Source organism: Panulirus ornatus, chromosome 73 (genome assembly GCF_036320965.1).
Source record: "Panulirus ornatus isolate Po-2019 chromosome 73, ASM3632096v1, whole genome shotgun sequence".
NCBI classification, from domain to species: Eukaryota; Metazoa; Arthropoda; class Malacostraca; order Decapoda; family Palinuridae; genus Panulirus; species Panulirus ornatus.
In genome coordinates this window covers 13308851-13334988 of record NC_092296.1, presented here as the reverse complement: position 1 = coordinate 13334988, position 26138 = coordinate 13308851, and the positions used below count along the sequence as shown (strand labels likewise).

The following is a 26138-nucleotide window of genomic DNA, read 5'->3' as shown; positions in this document are numbered from 1 at the left end:
CTGCATGCTCAGGCCCCGATCACTCAAAATCTTTTTCACTCCATCTTTCCACCTCCAATTTGGTCTCCCACTTCTCGTTCCCTCCACCTCCGACACAGATATCCTCTTTGTCAATCTTTCCTCACTCATTCTCTCCATGTGACCAAACCATTTCAAAACACCCTCTTCTGCTCTCTCAACCACACTGTTTTTATTACCAGACATTTCTCTTACCCTTACATTACTTACTTGATCAAACCATCTCACACCACATATTGTCCTCAAACATCTCATTTCCAGCACATCCACCCTCCTGCGCACAACTCTATCCATAGCCCACACCTCGCAACCATACAACATTGTTGAAAAAACTATGCCTTCAAACATACCCATTTTTGCTTTCCGAGATAATGTTCTCGACTTCCACACATTCTTCAACGCTCCCAGAACTTTCGCCCCCTCCCCCACCCTATGATTCACTTCCGCTTCCATGGTTCCATCCGCTGGCAAATCCACTCCCAGATATCTAAAACACTTCACTTCCTCCAATTTTTCTCCATTCAAACTTACCTCCCAGTTGACTTGTCCCTCAACCCTACTGTACCTAATAATCTTGCTTATTCACATTTACTCTCAGCTTTCTTCTTCACACTTTACCAGACTCAGTCACCAGCTTCTGCAGTTTCTCACATGAATCAGCCACCACCGCTGTATCATCAGCGAACAACAACTGACTCACTTCCCAAGCTCTCTCATCCACAACAGACTGCATACTTGTTCCTCTTTCCAAAACTCTTGCATTCACCTCCCAAACAACCCCATCCATAAACAGATTAAACAACAATGGAGACATCACACACCCCTGCCGCAAACCTACATTCACTGAGAACCAATCACTTTCCTCTTCCTACACGTACACATGCCTTACATCCTCGATAAAAACTTTTCACTGCTTCTAACAACTTGCCTCCCACACCGTATATTCTTAATACCTTCCTCAGAGCATCTCTATTAACTCTTATCATATGCCTTCTTCAGATCCATAAATGCTACATACAAATCCATTTGCTTTTCTAAGTATTTCTCACATATATTCTTCAAAGCAAACACCTGATCCACATATCCACTACCACTTCTGAAACCACACTGCTCTTCCCCAATCTGATGCTCTGTACATGCCTTCACCCTCTCACTCAATACCTTCCCATATAATTTCCAAGGAATACTCAACAAACTTATACCTCTGTAATTTGAGCATTCACTCTTATCCCCTTTGCCTTTGTACAACGGCACTATGCAAGCATTCCGCCAATCCTCAGGCACCTCACCATGAGTCATACATACATTAAATAACCTTACCAACCAGTCAACAATAAAGTCACCCCCTTTTTTTTAATAAATTCTACTGCAGTACCATGCAAACCCGCTGCCTTGCTGGCTTTCATCTTCCGCAAAGCTTTAACTACCTCTTCTCTGCTTACCAAATCATTTTCCCTAACCCTCTCACTTTTCACACCACCTTAACCAAAACACCCTACATCTGCCACTCTATCATCAAACACATTCAACAAACCTTCAAAATACTTACTCCAACTCCTTCTCACATCACCACTACTTGTTATCACCTCCCCATTAGCCCCCTTCACTGAAGTTCCCATTTGTTCCCTTGTCTTACGCACTTATATATATATATATATATATATATATATATATATATATATATATATATATATATATATATATATATATATATATTTTTAATTATCCAAAAGAAGGAGCAGAGAAGGCGGCCAGGTGAGGATATTCCCTCAGAGGCCCAATCCTCTGTTCTTAACGCTACCTTGCTAACGTGGGAAATGGCGAATAGTTTGAAAGAAGAAAGAAACATATATATATATATATATATATGGTGTGGGAGGCAAGTTGTTTGAAGCATTGAAAAGTTTTTATCGAGGATGTAAGGCATGTGTACGTGTAGGAAGAGAGGAAAGTAATTGTTTATCAGTGAATGTAGGTTTGCGGCAGGGTTGTGTGATGTCTCCATGGTTGTTTAATTTGTTTATGGATGGGGTTGTTAGGGAGGTTTATGCAAGAGTTTTGGAAAGAGGGGCAAGTATGAAGTCTGTTGGGGTTGAGAGAGCTTGGGAAGTGAGTCAGTTGTTGTTCGCTGATGATACAGCGCTGGTGACTGATTCATGTGAGAAACTGGAGAAGCTGGTGAATGAGTTTGGTAAAGTGTGCGAAAGAAGAAAGTTAAGAGTAAATATGAATAAGAGCAAGGTTATTAGGTACAGTAGGGTTGAGGGTCAAGTCAATTGGGAGGTAAGTTTGAATGGAGAAAAACTGGAGGAAGTAAAGTATTTTAGATATCTGGGAGTGGATCTGGCAGCGGATGGAACCATGGAAGCGGAAGTGAATCATAGGGTGGGGGAGGGGGCGAAAATTCTGGGAGCCTTGAAGAATGTGTGGAAGTCAAGAACATTATCTCCGAAAGCAAAAATTGGTATGTTTGAAGGGATAGTGGTTCCAACAATGTTGTATGGTTGCGAGGCGTGGGCTATGGATAGAGTTGTGCGAAGGAGGATGGATGTGCTGGAAATGAGATGTTTGAGGACAATATGTGGAGTGAGGTGGTTTGATTGAGTAAGTAATGTAAGGGTAAGAGAGATGTGTGGATATAAAAAGAGCGTGGTTGAGAGAGCAGAAGAGGGTGTTTTGAAATGGTTTGGGCACATGGAGAGAATGAGTGAGGAAAGATTGACCAAGAGGATACATGTGTCAGAGGTAGAGGGAACGAGGAGAAGTGGGAGACCAAATTGGAGGTGGAAAGATGGAGTGAAAAAGATTTTGAGTGATCGGGGCCTGAACATGCAGGAGGGTGAAAGGCGGGCAAGGAATAGAGTGAATTGGATCAATATGGTATACCAGGGTCGACGTGCTGTCACTGGATTGAATCAGGGCATGGGGTAAACCATGGAAAGTTCTGTGGGGCCTCGATGTGGAAAGGGAGCTGTGGTTTCGGGCATTATTGCATGACAGCTAGAGACTGAGTGTGAACGAATGGGGCCTTTGTTGTCTTTTCCTAGCAGTACCTCGCACACATGAGGGGGGGAGGGGGATGTTATTCCATGTGTGGCGAGGGTACGATGGGAATGAATAAAGGCAGACAGTGTGAATTGTGGGCATGTGTATATATGTATGTGTCTGTGTGTGTATATATATGTGTACATTGAGATATATGGGTATGTATATTTGCATGTGTGGACGTGTATGTATAGACATGTGTATGGGGGTGGGTTGGGCCATTTCTTTCGTCTGTTTCCTTGCGCTACCTTGCAAACGCGGGAGACAGCGACAAAGCAAAATAAATAATAAATAAATAAAAATATATCCTTTCTTTCATACTATTCGCCATTTCCCGCGTCAGCGAGGTAGCGTTAAGAACAGAAGACTGGGCCTTAGAGGGAATATATATATATATATATATATATATATATATATCCCTGGGGATAGGGGATTAAGAATACTTCCCACGTATTCCCTGCGTGTCGTAGAAGGCGACTAAAAGGGGAGGGAGCGGGGGGCTGGAAATCCTCCCCTCTCGTTTTTTTTTAATTTTCCAAAAGAAGGAACAGAGGGGGCCAGGTGAGGATATTCCGAAAAAGGCCCAGTCCTCTGTTCTTAACCCTACCTCGCTAATGCGGGAAATGGCGAATAGTTTGGAAAAAAAAAAAATATATATATATATATATATATATATATATTTTTTTTTGCTTTCTCGCTGTCTCCCGCGTTTGTGAGGTAGTGCAAGGAAACAGACAAAAGAACTGGCCCAACCCACCCCCATACACATGTATATACATAGGTCCACACACACAAATATACATACCTACACAGCTTTCCATGGTTTACCCCAGACGCTTCACATGCCCTGATTCAATCCACTGACAGCACGTCAACCCCAGTATACCACATCGATCCAATTCACTCTATTCCTTGCGCTCCTTTAACCATCCTGCATGTTCAGGCTCCGATCACACAAAATCTTTTTCACTCCATCTTTCCACCTCCAATTTGGTCTCCCACTTCTCCTCGTTCCCTCCACCTCCGACACATATATCCTCTTGGTCAATCTTTCCATTTCTTTCGTCTGTTTCCTTGCGCTACCTCGCAAACGCAGGAGACAGCGACAAAGCAGAAAAAAAAAAATATATATATATTTTTTTTTTTTTTTTTTTTTTTTATACTTTGTCGCTGTCTCCCGCGTTTGCGAGGTAGCGCAAGGAAACAGACGAAAGAAATGGCCCCCCCCATACACATGTACATACACACGTCCACACACGCAAATATACATACCTACACAGCTTTCCATGGTTTACCCCAGACGCTTCACATGCCTTGATTCAATCCACTGACAGCACGTCAACCCCTGTATACCACATCGCTCCAATTCACTCTATTCCTTGCCCTCCTTTCACCCTCCTGCATGTTCAGGCCCTGATCACACAAAATCTTTTTCACTCCATCTTTCCACCTCCAATTTGGTCTCCCTCTTCTCCTCGTTCCCTCCACCTCCGACACATATATCCTCTTGGTCAATCTTTCCTCACTCATTCTCTCCATGTGCCCAAACCATTTCAAAACACCCTCTTCTGCTCTCTCAACCACGCTCTTTTTATTTCCACACATCTCTCTTACCCTTACGTTACTTACTCGATCAAACCACCTCACACCACACATTGTCCTCAAACATCTCATTTCCAGCACATCCATCCTCCTGCGCACAACTCTATCCATAGCCCACGCCTCGCAACCATACAACATTGTTGGAACCACTATTCCTTCAAACATACCCATTTTTGCTTTCCGAGATAATGTTCTCGACTTCCACACATTTTTCAAGGCTCCCAAAATTTTCGCCCCCTCCCCCACCCTATGATCCACTTCCGCTTCCATGGTTCCATCCGCTGACAGATCCACTCCCAGATATCTAAAACACTTCACTTCCTCCAGTTTTTCTCCATTCAAACTCACCTCCCAATTGACTTGACCCTCAACCCTACTGTACCTAATAACCTTGCTCTTATTCACATTTACTCTTAACTTTCTTCTTCCACACACTTTACCAAACTCAGTCACCAGCTTCTGCAGTTTCTCACATGAATCAGCCACCAGCGCTGTATCATCAGCGAACAACAACTGACTCACTTCCCAAGCTCTCTCATCCCCAACAGACTTCATACTTGCCCCTCTTTCCAGGACTCTTGCATTTACCTCCCTAACAACCCCATCCATAAACAAATTAAACAACCATGGAGACATCACACACCCCTGCCGCAAACCTACATTCACTGAGAACCAATCACTTTCCTCTCTTCCTACACGTACACATGCCTTACATCCTCGATAAAAACTTTTCACTGCTTCTAACAACTTGCCTCCCACACCATATATTCTTAATACCTTCCACAGAGCATCTCTATCAACTCTATCATATGCCTTCTCCAGATCCATAAATGCTACATACAAATCCATTTGCTTTTCTAAGTATTTCTCACATACATTCTTCAAAGCAAACACCTGATCCACACATCCTCTACCACTTCTGAAACCGCACTGCTCTTCCCCAATCTGATGCTCTGTACATGCCTTCACCCTCTCAATCAATACCCTCCCATATAATTTACCAGGAATACTCAACAAACTTATACCTCTGTAATTTGAGCACTCACTCTTATCCCCTTTGCCTTTGTACAATGGCACTATGCACGCATTCCGCCAATCCTCAGGCACCTCACCATGAGTCATACATACATTAAATAACCTTACCAACCAGTCAACAATACAGTCACCCCCTTTTTTAATAAATTCCACTGCAATACCATCCAAACCTGCTGCCTTGCCGGCTTTCATCTTCCGCAAAGCTTTTACTACCTCTTCTCTGTTTACCAAATCATTTTCCCTAACCCTCTCACTTTGCACACCACCTCGACCAAAACACCCTATATCTGCCACTCTGTCATCAGACACATTCAACAAACCTTCAAAATACTCATTCCATCTCCTTCTCACATCACCACTACTTGTTATCACCTCCCCATTTACGCCCTTCACTGAAGTTCCCATTTGCTCCCTTGTCTTACGCACCCTATTTACCTCCTTCCAGAACATCTTTTTATTCTCCCTAAAATTTACTGATAGTCTCTCACCCCAACTCTCATTTGCCCTTTTTTTCACCTCTTGCACCTTTCTCTTGACCTCCTGTCTCTTTCTTTTATACTTCTCCCACTCAATTGCATTTTTTCCCTGCAAAAATCGTCCAAATGCCTCTCTCTTCTCTTTCACTAATACTCTTACTTCTTCATCCCACCACTCACTACCCTTTCTAAACAGCCCACCTCCCACTCTTCTCATGCCACAAGCATCTTTTGCGCAATCCATCACTGATTCCCTAAATACATCCCATTCCTCCCCCACTCCCCTTACTTCCATTGTTCTCACCTTTTTCCATTCTGTACACAGTCTCTCCTGGTACTTCCCCACACAGGTCTCCTTCCCAAGCTCACTTACTCTCACCACCTTCTTCACCCCAACATTCACTCCTCTTTTCTGAAAACCCATACTAATCTTCACCTTAGCCTCCACAAGATAATGATCAGACATCCCTCCAGTTGCACCTCTCAGCACATTAACATCCAAAAGTCTCTCTTTCGCACGCCTGTCAATTAACACGTAATCCAATAACACTCTCTGGCCATCTCTCCTACTTACATAAGTATACTTATGTATATCTCGCTTTTTAAACCAGGTATTCCCAATCATCAGTCCTTTTTCAGCACATAAATCTACAAGCTCTTCACCATTTCCATTTACAACACTGAACACCCCATGCATACCAATTATTCCCTCAACTGCCACATTACTCACCTTTGCATTCAAATCACCCATCACTATAACCCGGTCTCGTGCATCAAAACCGCTAACACACTCATTCAGCTGCTCCCAAAACACTTGCCTCTCATGATCTTTCTTCTCATGCCCAGGTGCATTTTTTTTTTTTTTTTTTTTTTTTTTATACTTTGTCGCTGTCTCCCGCGTTTGCGAGGTAGCGCAAGGAAACAGACGAAAGAAATGGCCCCCCCCCCCCCATACACATGTACATACACACGTCCACACACGCAAATATACATACCTACACAGCTTTCCATGGTTTACCCCAGACGCTTCACATGCCTTGCTTCAATCCACTGACAGCACGTCAACCCCGGTATACCACATGAATCCAATTCACTCTATTTCTTGCCCTCCTTTCACCCTCCTGCATGTTCAGGCCCCGATCACACAAAATCTTTTTCACTCCATCTTTCCACCTCCAATTTGGTCTCCCTCTTCTCCTCGTTCCCTCCACCTCCGACACATATATCCTCTTGGTCAATCTCTCCTCACTCATTCTCTCCATGTGCCCAAACCATTTCAAAACACCCTCTTCTGCTCTCTCAACCACGCTCTTTTTATTTCCACACATCTCTCTTACCCTTACGTTACTTACTCGATCAAACCACCTCACATCACACATTGTCCTCAAACATCTCATTTCCAGCACATCCATCCTCCTGCGCACATCTCTATCCATAGCCCACGCCTCGCAACCATACAACATTGTTGGAACTACTATTCCCTCAAACATACCCATTTTTGCTTTCCGAGATAATGTTCTCGACTTCCACACATTTTTCAAGGCTCCCAAAATTTTCGCCCCCTCCCCCACCCTATGATCCACTTCCGCTTCCATGGTTCCATCCGCTGACAGATCCACTCCCAGATATCTAAAACACTTCACTTCCTCCAGTTTTTCTCCATTCAAACTCACCTCCCAATTGACTTGACCCTCACCCCTACTGTACCTAATAACCTTGCTCTTATTCACATTTACTCTCAACTTTCTTCTTCCACACACTTTACCAAACTCAGTCACCAGCTTCTGCAGTTTCTCACATGAATCAGCCACCAGCGCTGTATCATCAGCGAACAACAACTGACTCACTTCCCAAGCTCTCTCATCCCCAACAGACTTCATACTTGCCCCTCTTTCCAGGACTCTTGCATTTACCTCCCTTACAACCCCATCCATAAACAAATTAAACAACCATGGAGACATCACACACCCCTGCCGCAAACCTACATTCACTGAGAACCAATCACTTTCCTCTCTTCCTACACGTACACATGCCTTACATCCTCGATAAAAACTTTTCACTGCTTCTAACAACTTGCCTCCCACACCATATATTCTTAATACCTTCCACAGAGCATCTCTATCAACTCTATCATATGCCTTCTCCAGATCCATAAATGCTACATACAAATCCATTTGCTTTTCTAAGTATTTCTCACATACATTCTTCAAAGCAAACACCTGATCCACACATCCTCTACCACTTCTGAAACCGCACTGCTCTTCCCCAATCTGATGCTCTGTACATGCCTTCACCCTCTCAATCAATACCCTCCCATATAATTTACCAGGAATACTCAACAAACTTATACCTCTGTAATTTGAGCACTCACTCTTATCCCCTTTGCCTTTGTACAATGTCACTATGCACGCATTCCGCCCAGGTGCATATGCACCAATAATCACCCACCTCTCTCCATCAACTTTCAATTTTACCCATATTAATCGAGAATTTACTTTCTTACATTCTATCACATACTCCCACAACTCCTGTTTCAGGAGTATTACTACTCCTTCCCTTGCTCTTGTCCTCTCACTAACCCCTGACTTCACTCCCCAGACATTTCCAAACCACTCTTCCCCTTTACCCTTGAGCTTCGTTTCACTCAGAGCCAAAACATCCAGGTTCCTTTCCTCAAACATACTACCTATCTCTCCTTTTTTCACATCTTGGTTACATCCACACACATTTAGGCACCCCACTCTGAGCCTTCGAGGAGGATGATCACTCCCCGCGTGACTCCTTCTTCTGTTTCCCATTTTAGAAAGTTAATACAAGGAGGGGAGGATTTCCGGCCCCCCGCTCCCGTCCCCTCTAGTCGCTTTCTACGACACGCGAGGAATACGTGGGAAGTATTCTTTCACCCCTATCCCCAGGGATAATATACATATATATATACATATACACACACACACACATACACACACATACGCACATACACACACACACACACACACACACATACATATATATACATATGAAAAATGTAAGAAACAATTTAGAAAACAAACTTTTAGCTTGAAATGAATGAAAAAAATGAATGTCACATAATGGTTCAACCTCTGGCTATGGAAAAGGAAATGTACAATTCATTCACACAAACGTCAATAGCAGTTCTCATCAATTTCACCACTGTATCAATAAGCTTCAATGTCTAAGCTACATTTTTCTCCAACTTCACTATTTTCTTGTCAAAAACACCATGCATGAAAACTATCACTCCAGTAACACAACTATAAACATTTACTTCCCCTTTAAAAGTTCTGGGGAAGTCTGTCTCGATACACTGCGGCGAGGCGACGCGACGCTGACACAATCACTGTCACAATATCACTTCTGCCTCCTCAAGTCAATCTCTCAGCCACAGTGCAGGCCTTCATCGTCGAAATCGGTCTTGCCTTCAGACGTCTTATCGATGTCTCTGCTCTCGTTAGCCCTCCTCTCGTTAACTCCTCTCGTTATATATATATATATATATATATATATATATATATATATATATATATATATATATATATATTATCCCTGGGGATAGGGGAGAAAGAATACTTCCCACGTATTCCCTGCGTGTCGTAGAAGGCGACTAAAAGGGGAGGGAGCGGGGGGCTAGAAATCCTCCCCTCTTTTGTTTTTTAATTTTCCAAAAGAAGGAACAGAGAAGGGGGCCAGGTGAGGATATTCCCTCAAAGGCTCAGTCCTCTGTTCTTAACGCTACCTCGCTAACGCGGGAAATGGCGAATAATTTGGAAAAAAAATATATATATATATATATATATATATATATATATATATATATATACATTCTTCAAAGCAAACACCTGATCCACACATCCTCTACCACTTCTGAAACCACACTGCTCTTCCCCAATCTGATGCTCTGTACATGCCTTCACCCTCTCAGTCAAGACCCTCCCTTATGATTTACCAGGAATACTCAACAAATTTATACCTCTGTAATTTGAGCACTCACTCTTATCCCCTTTGCCTTTGTACAATGGCTTGTGCACGCATTCCGCCAATCCTCAGGCACCTCACCATAAGTCATACATACGTTAAATAACCTTACCAACCAGTCAATAATACAGTCACCCCCTTTTTTAATAAATTCCACTGCAATACCATCCAAACCTGCTGCCTTGCCGGCTTTCAACTTCTGCAAAGCTTTTACTACCTCTTCTCTGTTTACCAAATCATTTTCCCTAACCCTCTCACTTTGCACACCACCTCGACCAAAACACCCTATATCTGCCACTCTGTCATCAAACACATTCAACAAACCTTCAAAATACTCACTCCATCTCCTTCTCACATCACCACTACTTGTTATCACCTCCCCATTTGCGCCCTTCACTGAAGTTCCCATTTGCTCCCTTGTCTTACGCTCTTTATTTACCTCCTTCCAGAACATCTTTTTATTCTCCCTAAAATTTAATGATACTCTCTCACCCCAACTCTCATTTGCCCTCTTTTTCACCTCTTGCACCTTTCTCTTGAGAAATACTTAGAAAAGCAAATGGATTTGTATGTAGCATTTATGGATCTGGAGAAGGCATATGATAGAGTTGATAGAGATGCTCTGTGGAAGGTATTAAGAATATATGGTGTGGGAGGCAAGTTGTTAGAAGCAGTGAAAAGTTTTTATTGAGGATGTAAGGCATGTGTACGTGTAGGAAGAGAGGAAAGTGATTGGTTCTCAGTGAATGTAGGTTTGCGGCAGGGGTGTGTGATGTCTCCATGGTTGTTTAATTTGTTTATGGATGGGGTTGTTAGGGAGGTAAATGCAAGAGTTTTGGAAAGAGGGGCAAGTATGAAGTCTGTTGGGGATGAGAGAGCTTGGGAAGTGAGTCAGTTGTTGTTCGCTGATGATACAGCGGTGGTGGCTGATTCATGTGAGAAACTGCAGAAGCTGGTGACTGAGTTTGGTAAAGTGTGTGAAAGAAGAAAGTTAAGAGTAAATGTGAATAAGAGCAAGGTAATTAGGTACAGTAGGGTTGAGGGTCAAGTCAATTGGGAGGTAAGTTTGAATGGAGAAAAACTGGAGGAAATAAAGTGTTTTAGATATCTGGGAGTGGATCTGGCAGCGGATGGAACCATGGAAGTGGAAGTAGATCATAGGGTGGGGGAGGGGGCGAAAATCCTGGGAGCCTTGAAGAATGTGTGGAAGTCGAGAACATTATCTCCGAAAGCAAAAATGGCTATGTTTGAAGGAATAGTGGTTCCAACAATGTAAAATGGTTGCGAGGCGTGGGCTATGGATAGAGTTGTGCGCAGGAGGATGGATGTGCTGGAAATGAGATGTTTGAGGACAATGTGTGGTGTGAGGTGGTTTGATCGAGTAAGTAATGTAAGGGTAAGAGAGATGTGTGGAAATAAAAAGAGCGTGGTTGAGAGAGCAGAAGAGGGTGTTTTGAAATGGTTTGGGCACATGGAGAGAATGAGTGAGGAAAGATTGACCAAGAGGATATATGTGTTGGAGGTGGAGGGAACGAGGAGAAGTGGGAGACCAAATTGGAGGTGGAAAGATGTAGTGAAAAAGATTTTGTGTGATCGGGGCCTGAACATGCAGGAGGGTGAAAGGAGGGCAAGGAATAGAGTGAATTGGTTCGATGTGGTATACCGGGGTTGACGTGCTGTCAGTGGATTGAATCAGGGCATGTGAAGCGTCTGGGGTGAACCATGGAAAGCTGTGTAGCTATGTATATTTGCGTGTGCGGACGTGTGTATATACATGTGTATGGGGATGGGTTGGGCTATTTTTTTTTGTCTGTTTCCTTGCGCTACCTCGCAAATGCGGGAGACAGCGACTCCCTAACGGCCCCATCCATGAACGGGTTAAGCAGCCATGGAGACATCACGCGCCCCTGCTGCAAGCCTGCATTCGCTGGGAGCCAGTCACTTTCCTCTCTTCCTGCGCGTGCACGTGCCTTGCATCCTCGATGAAAACTTTTTGCTGCTTCTAGCAACTTGCCTCCCACATCATGTGTTCTTGATGCCTTCCGCGGAGCATCTCTGTCAACTCTGTCATGTGCCTTCTCTGGTTCCATAGGTGCTACATGCAGGTCCATTTGCTTTTCTAAGTATATATATATATATATATATATATATATCCCTGGGGATAGGGGAGAAAGAATACTTCCCACGTATTCCCTGCGTGTCGTAGAAGGCGACTAAAAGGGAAGGGAGCGGGGGGCTGGAAATCCTCCCCTCTCATTTTTTTTTTCCAAAAGAAGGAACAGAGAAGGGGGCCAGGTGAGGATATTTCCTCAAAGGCCCAGTCCTCTGTTCTTAACGCTACCTCGCTAATGCGGGAAATGGCGAATAGTACGAAAGAAAAGAATATATATATATATATATATATTTTTTTTTAATTGCTTTGTCGCTGTCTCCTGCATTTGCGAGGTAGCGCAAGGAAACAGACGAAAGAAATGGTCCAACCCACACCCATACACATGTATATACATACACGTCCACACACGCAAATATACATACCCATACATCTCAATGTACACATATATATATACACACAGACACCTACATATATACACATGCACACAATTCACACTGTCTGCCTTTATTCATTCCCATCGCCACCTCACCATACATGGAATATCATCCCCCTCCCCCCTCGTGTGTGAGGTAGCGCTAGGAAAAGACAACAAAGGCCCCATTTGTTCACACTCAGTCTCTAGCTGTCATGCAATAATGCCCGAAGCCACAGCTCCCTTTCCACATCCAGGCCCCATAGAACTTTCCATGGTTTACCCCAGACGCTTCACATGCCCTGATTCAATCCATTGACAGCATGTCGACCCCGGTATACCACATCGATCCAATTCACTCTATTACTTGTCCGCCTTTCACCCTCCTGCATGTTCAGGCCCTAATCACTCGAAATCTTTTTCACTCCATCTTTCCACCTCCAATTTCGTCTCCCACTCCTCCTCGTTCCCTCCACCTCCGACACATATATCCTCTTGGTCAATCTTTCCTCACTCATTCTCTCCATGTGCCCAAACCATTTCAAAACACACTCTTCTGCTCTCTCAACCACGCTCTTTTTATTTCCACACATCTCTCTTACCCTTACATTACTTACTCGATCACACCACCTCACACCACATATTGTCCTCAAACATCTCATTTCCAGCACATCCACCCTCCTGCGCACAACTCTATCCATAGCCCACGCCTCGCAACCATACAACGTTGTTGGAACCACTATTCCTTCAAACATACCCATTTTTGCTTTCGGAGATAATGTTCTTGACTTCCACACATTCTTCAAGGCTCCCAGGATTTTCACCCCCTCCCCCACCCTATGATTCACTTCCTCTTCCATGGTTCCATCCGCTGCCAGATCCACTCCCAGATATCTAAAATACTTTACTTCCTCCAGTTTTTCTCCATTCAAACTTACCTCCCAATTAACTTGACCCTCAACCCTACTGTACCTTATTCATATTTACTTTTAACTTTCTTCTTTCACACACTTTCACTTTACCAGACTCAGTCACCAGGTTCTGTAGTTTCTCACATGAATCAGCCACCAGCACTGTATCATCAGCGAACAACAACTGACTCACTTCCCAAGCTCTCTCATCCCCAACAGACTTCATACTTGCCCCTCTTTCCAAAACTCTTGCATTCACCTCCCTAACAACCCCATCCATAAACAAATTAAACAACCATGGAGACATCACACATCCCTGCCGCAAACCTACATTCACTGAGAACCAATCACTTTCCTCTCTTCCTACACGTACACATGCCTTACATCCTCGATAATAACTTCTCACTGCTTCTAACAACTTGCCTCCCTCACCATATATTCTTAGTACCTTCCACAGAGCATCTCTATCAAGTCTATCATATGCCTCCTCCAGATCCATATATGCTACATACAAATGCATTTGCTTTTCTAAGTATTTCTCACATACATTCTTCAAAGCAAACACCTGATTCACACATCCTCTACCACTTCTGAAACCACACTGCTCTTCCTCAATCTGATGCTCTGTACATGCATTCACCCTCTCAATCAAGACCCTCCCATATAATTTACCAGGAATACTCAACAAACTTATACCTCTGTAATTTGAGCACTCACTCTTATCCCCTTTGCCTTTGTATAATGGCACTATGCACGCATTCCGCCAATCCTCAGGCACCTCACCATGAAGTCATACATACGTTAAATAACCTCACCAACCAGTCAACAATACAGTCACCCCCTTTTTTAATAAATTCCACTGCAATACCATCCAAACTGCTGCCTTGCCGCTTTCATCTTCCGCAAAGCTTTTACTACCTCTTCTCTGTTTACCAAATCATTTTCCCTAACCCTCTCACTTTGCACACCACCTCGACCAAAACACCCTATATCTGCCACTCTGTCATCAAACACATTCAACAAACCTTCAAAATACTCACTCCATCTCCTTCTCACATCACCACTACTTGTTATCACCTCCCCATTTGCGCCCTTCACTGAAGTTCCCATTTGCTCCCTTGTCTTACGCTCTTTATTTACCTCCTTCCAGAACATCTTTTTATTCTCCCTAAAATTTAATGATACTCTCTCACCCCAACTCTCATTTGCCCTCTTTTTCACCTCTTGCACCTTTCTCTTGAGAAATACTTAGAAAAGCAAATGGATTTGTATGTAGCATTTATGGATCTGGAGAAGGCATATGATAGAGTTGATAGAGATGCTCTGTGGAAGGTATTAAGAATATATGGTGTGGGAGGCAAGTTGTTAGAAGCAGTGAAAAGTTTTTATCGAGGATGTAAGGCATGTGTACGTGTAGGAAGAGAGGAAAGTGATTGGTTCTCAGTGAATGTAGGTTTGTGGCAGGGGTGTGTGATGTCTCCATGGTTGTTTAATTTGTTTATGGATGGGGTTGTTAGGGAGGTAAATGCAAGAGTTTTGGAAAGAGGGGCAAGTATGAAGTCTGTTGGGGATGAGAGAGCTTGGGAAGTGAGTCAGTTGTTGTTCGCTGATGATACAGCGGTGGTGGCTGATTCATGTGAGAAACTGCAGAAGCTGGTGACTGAGTTTGGTAAAGTGTGTGAAAGAAGAAAGTTAAGAGTAAATGTGAATAAGAGCAAGGTAATTAGGTACAGTAGGGTTGAGGGTCAAGTCAATTGGGAGGTAAGTTTGAATGGAGAAAAACTGGAGGAAATAAAGTGTTTTAGATATCTGGGAGTGGATCTGGCAGCGGATGGAACCATGGAAGTGGAAGTAGATCATAGGGTGGGGGAGGGGGCGAAAATCCTGGGAGCCTTGAAGAATGTGTGGAAGTCGAGAACATTATCTCCGAAAGCAAAAATGGCTATGTTTGAAGGAATAGTGGTTCCAGCAATGGAAAATGGTTGCGAGGCATGGGCTATGGATAGAGTTGTGCGCAGGAGGATGGATGTGCTGGAAATGAGATGTTTGAGGACAATGTGTGGTGTGAGGTGGTTTGATCGAGTAAGTAACGTAAGGGTAAGAGAGATGTGTGGAAATAAAAAGAGCGTGGTTGAGAGAGCAGAAGAGGGTGTTTTGAAATGGTTTGGGCACATGGAGAGAATGAGTGAGGAAAGATTGACCAAGAGAATATATGTGTCGGAGGTGGAGGGAACGAGGAGAAGTGGGAGACCAAATTGGAGGTGGAAAGATGTAGTGAAAAAGATTTTGTGTGATCGGGGCCTGAACATGCAGGAGGGTGAAAGGAGGGCAAGGAATAGAGTGAATTGGTTCGATGTGGTATACCGGGGTTGACGTGCTGTCAGTGGATTGAATCAGGGCATGTGAAGCGTCTGGGGTGAACCATGGAAAGCTGTGTAGCTATGTATATTTGCGTGTGTGGACGTGTGTATATACATGTGTATGGGGATGGGTTGGGCTATTTTTTTTTGTCTGTTTCCTTGCGCTACCTCGCAAATGTGGGAGACAGCGACTCCCTAACGGCCCCATCCATGAACGGGTTAAGCAGCCATGGAGACATCACGCGCCCCTGCTGCAAGCCTGCATTCGCTGGGAGCCAGTCACTTTCCTCTCTTCCTGCGCGTGCACGTGCCTTGCATCCACGATGAAAACTTTTCGCTGCTTCTAGCAACTTGCCTCCCACATCATGTGTTCTTGATGCCTTCCGCGGAGCATCTCTGTCAACTCTGTCATGTGCCTTCTCCGGTTCCATAGGTGCTACATGCAGGTCCATTTGCTTTTCTAAGTATATATATATATATATATATATATCCCTGGGGATAGGGGAGAAAGAATACTTCCCACGTATTCCCTGCGTGTCGTAGAAGGCGACTAAAAGGGAAGGGAGCGGGGGGCTGGAAATCCTCCCCTCTCATTTTTTTTTTTTTTTTTTTTTTTTTTTCCCAAAAGAAGGAACAGAGAAGGGGGCCAGGTGAGGATATTTCCTCAAAGGCCCAGTCCTCTGTTCTTAACGCTACCTCGCTAATGCGGGAAATGGCGAATAGTACGAAAGAAAAGAATATATATATATATATATATATATATATTTTTTTTAATTGCTTTGTCGCTGTCTCCTGCATTTGCGAGGTAGCGCAAGGAAACAGACGAAAGAAATGGTCCAACCCACACCCATACACATGTATATACATACACGTCCACACACGCAAATATACATACCCATACATCTCAATGTACACATATATATATACACACAGACACCTACATATATACACATGCACACAATTCACACTGTCTGCCTTTATTCATTCCCATCGCCACCTCACCATACATGGAATATCATCCCCCTCCCCCCTCGTGTGTGAGGTAGCGCTAGGAAAAGACAACAAAGGCCCCATTTGTTCACACTCAGTCTCTAGCTGTCATGCAATAATGCCCGAAGCCACAGCTCCCTTTCCACATCCAGGCCCCATAGAACTTTCCATGGTTTACCCCAGACGCTTCACATGCCCTGATTCAATCCATTGACAGCATGTCGACCCCGGTATACCACATCGATCCAATTCACTCTATTACTTGTCCGCCTTTCACCCTCCTGCATGTTCAGGCCCTAATCACTCGAAATCTTTTTCACTCCATCTTTCCACCTCCAATTTCGTCTCCCACTCCTCCTCGTTCCCTCCACCTCCGACACATATATCCTCTTGGTCAATCTTTCCTCACTCATTCTCTCCATGTGCCCAAACCATTTCAAAACACACTCTTCTGCTCTCTCAACCACGCTCTTTTTATTTCCACACATCTCTCTTACCCTTACATTACTTACTCGATCACACCACCTCACACCACATATTGTCCTCAAACATCTCATTTCCAGCACATCCACCCTCCTGCGCACAACTCTATCCATAGCCCACGCCTCGCAACCATACAACGTTGTTGGAACCACTATTCCTTCAAACATACCCATTTTTGCTTTCGGAGATAATGTTCTTGACTTCCACACATTCTTCAAGGCTCCCAGGATTTTCACCCCCTCCCCCACCCTATGATTCACTTCCTCTTCCATGGTTCCATCCGCTGCCAGATCCACTCCCAGATATCTAAAACACTTTACTTCCTCCAGTTTTTCTCCATTCAAACTTACCTCCCAATTAACTTGACCCTCAACCCTACTGTACCTAATAACCTTGCTCTTATTCATATTTACTTTTAACTTTCTTCTTTCACACACTTTCACTTTACCAGACTCAGTCACCAGGTTCTGTAGTTTCTCACATGAATCAGCCACCAGCACTGTATCATCAGCGAACAACAACTGACTCACTTCCCAAGCTCTCTCATCCCCAACAGACTTCATACTTGCCCCTCTTTCCAAAACTCTTGCATTCACCTCCCTAACAACCCCATCCATAAACAAATTAAACAACCATGGAGACATCACACATCCCTGCCGCAAACCTACATTCACTGAGAACCAATCACTTTCCTCTCTTCCTACACGTACACATGCCTTACATCCTCGATAATAACTTCTCACTGCTTCTAACAACTTGCCTCCCTCACCATATATTCTTAGTACCTTCCACAGAGCATCTCTATCAAGTCTATCATATGCCTCCTCCAGATCCATATATGCTACATACAAATGCATTTGCTTTTCTAAGTATTTCTCACATACATTCTTCAAAGCAAACACCTGATTCACACATCCTCTACCACTTCTGAAACCACACTGCTCTTCCTCAATCTGATGCTCTGTACATGCGTTCACCTTCTCAATCAATACCCTCCCATATAATTTACCAGGAATACCCAACAAACTTATATCTCTGTAATTTGAGCACTCACTCTTATCCCCTTTGCCTTTGTATAATGGCACTATGCACGCATTCTGCCAATCCTCAGGCACCTCACCATGAATCATACATACATTAAATAACCTCACCAACCAGTCAACAATACAGTCACCCCCTTTTTTAATAAATTCCACTGCAATACCATCCAAACACCGGCTTTCATCTTCCGCAAAAGTTTTACTACCTCTTCTCTGTTTACCAAATCATTTTCCCTAACCCTCTCACTTTGCACACCACCTCGACCAAAACACCCTATATCTGCCACTCTATCATCAAACACATTCAACAAACCTTCAAAATACTCACTCCATCTCCTACTCACATCACCAGTACTTGTTATCACCTCTCCATTAGTGTATCTGTTAAGTTGTATGGGAGGGTTGTGATGGAGAGTGAAGGCATAGGAGGAACAAGGTAGTTTCTGAAATGGCAGAGGATGCATGGACCAGATGTTTGCTCTAAAGAATGTGTGTAAGAAATACTTGGAGAAACAGATGGATTTGTATGTGGCATTTATGGATCTGGAGAAAGCATATGTCGGGATTGATAGAGATACAGTCTGCATCAAAGGTTAAGGTGCAAGAGGGCCATTGACTTTAATTATACCACATAACAAATTTTTACTTTTTTGTTCCCAGGAAATGTGTTATTTTCTAATTGATTATGTCTAAAAATTTAGAAAAGGCTATTATTCCCTTGAAACTTTGCTTTTGTAATCAGGATAGTGATATTTTGAAATTTACCTATTTTTCAGAACATTCTAGATAGATTCAGTGCTGGGTAGCTGATATAGGACTTTCTGGAAATTTCCAGTACAGTAATATGAATAGTTGTATACATATAAGGGTTTTAAGCCAACCAGTTCAGTTTAGATTGAGCTGCCTAAGTGGACACATATACATACATTTTTCTGAGATGGCGTCTAGAGGCTGCAAGCATCTGGCAGACAAATTTTGCTATGTCTGCAGCCATTTTATCAAAATAAGTGAAAAGGTACCCCGTGGCAGCATTAGCTCTGTGAAGCCCACATGGCATATTTCGGCATGCCTATTGGGGATCGGGACAATTTCTGGGCACCTCATTTCACCTGTGAACACTGCAAAAAAAAAAGAAAAAGAAAAAACTCTGGAAGGTAAGATAGACAATCGTTGGTCTTTTGGTTGGCGGAATTTTTCATAACATATTTTAGAATTTTTATGATTAAAAAAGAAGTTATTGTAATTTCTTTTCAAATTTTCAGCATTACTGAAAAAAAATATCGTACATGGAATGTTGACAGATTCTCTTACACATTAGTCATGGGTGAAATAAGTTCTTAAACATACAATTTTTGTAATAATCACAATTTTATGTTGTTCTTTTGCAAGATGGTACAGAGGGGAAAAGAAAGCCATGAAGTTCGCTATCCCAAGAATTTGATGGGAACCCACTAACCTCTTAGGCAACTGCTACTTCTGCATGGTGGACCCTTCCAAATGTCGGACTAGCAAGACTGCACCTGCTGTCACATATCTAGACCTTCTATCATCCATTGCCCCAGTGTCACATGGCCCTGAGCTCCCCATACCCAGAGAGAGAGCAATCATCATCAGAACAGACAAGCAAGTTAGAGGGGGTTGGAATATGTTGTAGATTCAAATTACAATTACATAGTTGCAGCTATGGAGAGAAACCCATACTACCTCAATCGAAAAGACCTCAACGGCTTGATCAGAGATCTTGGTTTCACAAAGGCCATGGTGAGCTTTTGACGTCTAAGCTCAAGCAATGGAACTTGTTGGATGAAATTGTGCAAATCACAGATCAGAGGAAGTGTTACCTAGGTTTTTCCAGCTTCTTCACCCATCAAGATGGGCTCTACTTCTGCCACTATGTAACTGGTCTGTTCGATGCAGTTGGAATCGCCTGTAACCTGAACGAGTAGCACCTCTTTATTGAAAGTTCATCCAGGAGCCTCAAAGCCATGCTGCTAAATAACAGGAAAAAGTACCTCTGGCTCACTCGGTGCTCCTCAAAGAATACAACAGTGTCAAGACCTTGCTAGATGCCTTGAAGTATGATGAGTACAGCTAGATCATTGAAGATTTCAAAATGGTGGCATTCCTGATGAGTTTCCAAGGCAGTTTTACAAAGGTTCCCTACTATCTCTGCCTTTGGGACAGCAGGGGCACTGCGATGGTTTACCACAGACGTGACTGGCCACAGCAAACAAAACTTTCTGTGGGGATGAATAACATCAAAGGGGAGCCACTGGTGGACCCCCCTGGAAGGTGTTGATACTACGACTGCACATAGAATTAGGCACTATGAAGCAATTTGTCACAGCTCTAGATAAGGAGTCTGCAGCCTTCAAGACTTCTTCCCTAAGCTGTCTGAGGTAAAGGTCAAAGCCGGTGTCTTTGTCAGACCACAGATAAAGAAAATCCTGGAGTGCAATGAGTTCCCCAGAAAGCTCACTAGGAAGGAGAAAGCATCTTGGTACAGCTTTGTAGCAGTTGGTTCAGGGCTTCCAGGGCAATCACAAAGCCAAAAAAAATATGTGGAGCTGGTTTAAATCATGGTGAAGGACTACAGCAAAATAGGCTGCAGGATGTGTCTCAAAAGTCCATATTCTTGACACTCATCTTGATAGATTCAAGGAGAGCATGATAGTGTATTTCGAGGAGCAAGGCAAGTGCCTCCACTAGGATATACTGGACTTTGAACGCTGCTACTAAGGAACATATAACGAGAATATGATTGGAGATTGTATTTGGGGTTTGATTTGTGAAATTGATTTACAGTGCAGTCGTAAATGTCAAAAACTACTCACCTCTAAATTTTTTATGATCTCTTTTGTTTAACATTAGTGTAAATACATGTTAATTTTTTTTCATATGTTGTTGTTTTTCTGATTTTATGTAAATAAAAATGTGCAAATTCTCCCATTGTCCAATTGGAAATACGTAAATTTCATACTGTTACTGTCCTGATCACAAAAGCAAAGTTTGAAGGGAATAATAGCCTTTTTCTCAACTTTTTATGCATAAGCAATTAGAAAATAACACTTACTACCCAGAAACAAAAATTATGTAACACATTGTTATTAGGGAAATCATTTCATGTCTTATAATAGAGACCCTGGCAAGTGTAATATGTTAAGTTGTGCACTGACAGCACTAATGTGTTTAGCTGCAATTTGTTACCGCATCAGTTTTTGGTTAGCAGCTGTGAGGGTCATGCCTGTTTTTTTTTTTTTTTGTCTCTGTGTGTTGGGTATTTTTTTACTTCATATTTGTCTGCAATTCCTAGCTTTTTTGCCATCCCATTATGTCCAGAAGAGTTACAGTGATGGAGGACATTGCAACAGTGATAGCTTTGTACAAAGCAAACCATAATTTAAAATATGTTGGTGAAGCAGTTTAAGGAATTAGGGTAGTCTGTTTTACCAGCTCCTCTTCCCAAATCTGGAAGGCCTACATCAATGTTATTTAGGACCTTAAAAGTGATTGCAAGACAAATCAAGGCCTGCTTATCCCTGACAGCACATGAAATTAAGCACAAGAACCATAACTTGTTTGAACATGTCTCACTATGGGGTATTAAAAAATTACTTCATAATGAATTGGGATTTTGTAGAGTTCACACCCAACATAAGCCTCAACTAACTGCCACCCAGAAGGATAAACAAGTGAAAGTTTGCTAGAAATACAGTGTTTGGGACCAGGAAACATGGAGAACTGTGTTATGGAATGACAAGTTGACATTTACTGTGACTGGAAACACCAAAGGGAGGATGTAAAGACCACCCCACTTGGGCCTGCACCTGCCATAGTACACAGAAAAGACTATAATATGCCCTTATTCTCTTATACTTTGGGGCTGTTACAACTACTATGATGTTGATGGTTTGGTAATCTTGCCCAAGAATGTGAACTTAAACCAGCTAGTATACTTATATTCATTTACTGATTATTTACCTGATTCATTAAAAAATGCAAAGCCAAAACTGTTCATGCAGGACAGGGCTCCTTGCCACATTACTAATTCTGTTACACAGTAGCTGAGTGATAGTGAGGTGAAATATTTCAAAGACTGCTCAGGAAACAGCCCTCACCAAACCCAACTGTGAACCTGTGGTCCACTTTGAAGCAACAACTGTGTGATAGGGACATGTTCTCTGTATTGAAGGTAGAGATGGCAATTAAGCACCAATGGATAGCTTTTCCCAAGACTTGCTCCTGCTGACAGCATCTCTAAAAGACTACGAGAGGAAAAGGATTGTAACAAAGTATTAACTATGTTGGCATGTGTTAATTATGTTTTTTAAGCCATGTAACCATAATAAAATATATTTCAGCTCTCAATCTGAGTTTTGGCACAGGTTCTAGATGCCGTGTGGAAGGTCTTACATGTATATGGTGTGGAAGGAAAGCTACCTGAAAGCAATGAGAAGTTTTTATTAAGTTTGTCACATGTGTACGAGTAGGAAGAGAGGACAGCAAGTGGTCCCAGGTGAAGGTTGGTCTGCAGAAGGGATATGATATCACTATGGCTGTTTAAGTTTTTTAATGGATTAAGTGGTGAGGGAGGTAAATGCAAGAGTCTTAAAGAGAGGGGTGAGTATGCAGTCTGTAGGAAGCAAGGGGGCCTAAGACATGAGTAAGTTGCTGTTTCCTGATAACAGCACTGGTGGCAGATTTGAGTGAGAAACTGTAGATGCTGGTGACTGAGTTTGAAACAGTGTGTGAAAGGAGGAAGTTGAGAGTGAATGTGAATAATATCAAGGTATTAGGTTTAGTCGGGCAGAGGTACAGGTTAGTAGGGATGAATGTGAATGGAGAAAATTTGGAAAAAGCAAAGTATTTTAGATACATGAAAATGGATATGGCAGCGAATGAAAGTCTGGAAGCAGAAGTAAGTCATTGGGTGGGTGAGCATTGAGGTATGTAAGGAAAGAGACATTATTATCTGGGAGGGCAAAAAATGGGTATGTTTGAAGGTATAATAGTCCCAGTGATGTTGTAGGGATGCGAGGAGTGGGCTTAAAGATAAGGATGCGTGGAGGAGGGTGGATGTTTTGGAACTGAAATATTTGAGGACAGATGTGATATGATATGGTTTGATCAAGTAATAAAAGGGTAAGAGAGAGGTGTGTTTACAAGAGCTGAAGAGGATGTGCTGAAATGGTAAGGACATATGGAGAGAATTACTGAGGAAAGGTTGACAAAAAGGATATATGTGTCAGAATTGGAGGGGACAAGGAGAAGGGTGATGCCAAATTAGAGATTAAGGATGAGTGAATGCCTTTCACCCTCCTGCATGTTCAGGTCCTGAGTACTCAAAATCTTTTTCCCTACTGCCAGTCCTGCTCAGTCATAAGCCAGTAATTTTGTCACTACCCAGTCCTGCCCAGTCAGAAGCTAGTATTCTCCTTGTCCTCAGCCAATCTTGTCTCATCATCAGCTAGTCCCATACTCCTCCTGTTATTGCTAATCCTCACCATCATCAGTCAGTGCTCCTATCCCTTCAGGTCTAGCGCATGGCCCAGTTATTGCTGGAGTGGTGGGAGCACAAAAACCCCAATATGACATCTGGGGAAACACCGTCAACGTCGCTTCCAGAATGGACTCCACAGGACTTATGGGCAGAATACAGGTGTGTCTTGATGCCCAGGTGTGGCAAAAAATTGTGGGCAAGGACCTATCAGTGGAACAGGATATGTGGATGCAGCTGGATGTAATTATTAAGAGGTACTGTAGGTGTAGTGGAATATATAATAGAATGCATTATGTATGGATCAGGCTGGATGTACAGGACAAGAATGAATACATGTGTAAAGCAGGATATAATGGACAAGTTAGGATGTACCATTGGTAAATATGTACTTAAAAGCAGTATATATGGGTAGAGTAAAATGTATGAGACAATCACATACAGCAAGTGTAGTAGGAGTGTAGCAGTTCGCGTTCCTTACCATGAAGCATTTACAGGCCACTCTGGGTCGAGTGCATAGGTTCGAATCCTGGATGGCTATTATTAGGGCCACATTCACCCATGTTCTCAAAAAGAAAAAAAGAGATATGTCCATAGTATAATAATGCTTAAGATATAATGGGTTAGGCAGGATGTAAATGACCAGATTGTATATACAGGTGGGCCAGGATATACAAGTTGAAGCAGAATATACAGACTGCAGAGCAAGTTATAATATACAAAACAAGTTGGAATATATACCATGGATGGGTCTCAAAATCCACAGTAAAAGAGATAGGCTGAGAGATACTACATGAAAGGCAAGACAGAAAACAAATATAAAACACTGCAGGATTTATGGGTTAAGCATGCTATGCAAGTTATGGCAAGATGCACAGATAAAGAAGCACACATAGGTCTACATGGTGTAGTCCTTAGCATTACTGACCATGAGTTACCAAGGGCAATCTCAGGATTGGACCCACATGGGTTCAGATCTTGGGCTTGGCAGTCAGCCCACACCCATTGCAGGTGTTCATCCTCCCCCTTTGGGCTGGTTAATAAATGGGTACCTGGCTTAATCTGAGGGATGTAGATGTACATACATACATGGGAGTAAAAATGTGATACATATATACAAAGATAAGAGATGGGGCAACACTCTCTCTGTAATACATAAGCCAGCTTGTACAAGATAAGGCAGGTTTGACTGATGCAAATGCAAATTGATGGGTAGTAGTTGGTTGGCAGCCAATGACCAGGGATGTACATTATCAGCACTACCTGCCTGGGTATCGAGAGGGGCAGTGATGACTACATAATGAGCCAGCACTTTAGGGGTTAAGTTGCACTTCTCTGACCCATGTAACTGTTCTTTCTGCCTCACCCTTATGTGGGCTACTGGCATTCTGTCCACAGACATACAATATTTTCTTGTCATGCATAATACTTGAAGCACTTAACTCATGCAGCTCATTCTTCATAACTCTAGATTCTCCTGTGGTGAGCACTATGCACTAGTCCTGTCTTTTGGCAAAAGGGTAAGAGCAATAAATAGTAGTTGTGGGAAAGGAAAGGACATTTTGGCTGGAGCATTAGGTAGAAGACTAGTCAGTGGGAACATTAGGTAGAAACCTCTGCAAACACTGTGCTAGAGTTGCCCTCTGCCAGTAGCCTCTTAATGGTGAGGCATTAAAGGCTATGAAGTGGCACTGAAGTTCACTAGTTATGGAGAGACTATTGCCATGGCCACCTCCTTGAAGGAGTTCCAGGTGGAAACAGGCGTCGGAGATGTAGACAGATGGATAGATGAGTATGTCAGTGCAAGATATAAGTAGAATTGAGGTAGGATATTCAGATGAAATACAAATAATGCAGGATATACAATTTAAAGACTATACATGTATATAAAAAATATATTGGGTGGAGTAAAATTTGTTGGGTATGACAGATTTATTATAAAGGGTGTGAAGAGCATAAATCTTTTTATATAAAGTTGAAGTGGAGTCAAGACGAGACTGAATCAGAAAGGATATAACAGAGAAGGGAAAAGTGCAATAGGCAAGACCTCAGGGCATGATGTAGGTCAGACTGGGGATATAGCGTGGGTGAAATAAAGCCAGTGGAGACAATATATGGCGTGTTAAGGTATCACAAAGGGCAGTTGTGAGAGATAATGGAAAA

General features: G+C 42.7%; 1 protein-coding gene across 1 annotated transcript in view; it reads left to right on the top strand.

Annotated features, from left to right (window-relative positions):
- Positions 1-26138, top strand: part of LOC139748349 (uncharacterized) — an 84696-nt gene that overhangs the window by 48951 nt on the left and 9607 nt on the right. Inside the window, exon 9 of the mRNA XM_071661423.1 lies at positions 24013-24137. Within this exon, the coding sequence (XP_071517524.1) occupies positions 24013-24137 (125 nt within the window). The remainder of the gene's footprint in view (positions 1-24012; positions 24138-26138) is intronic.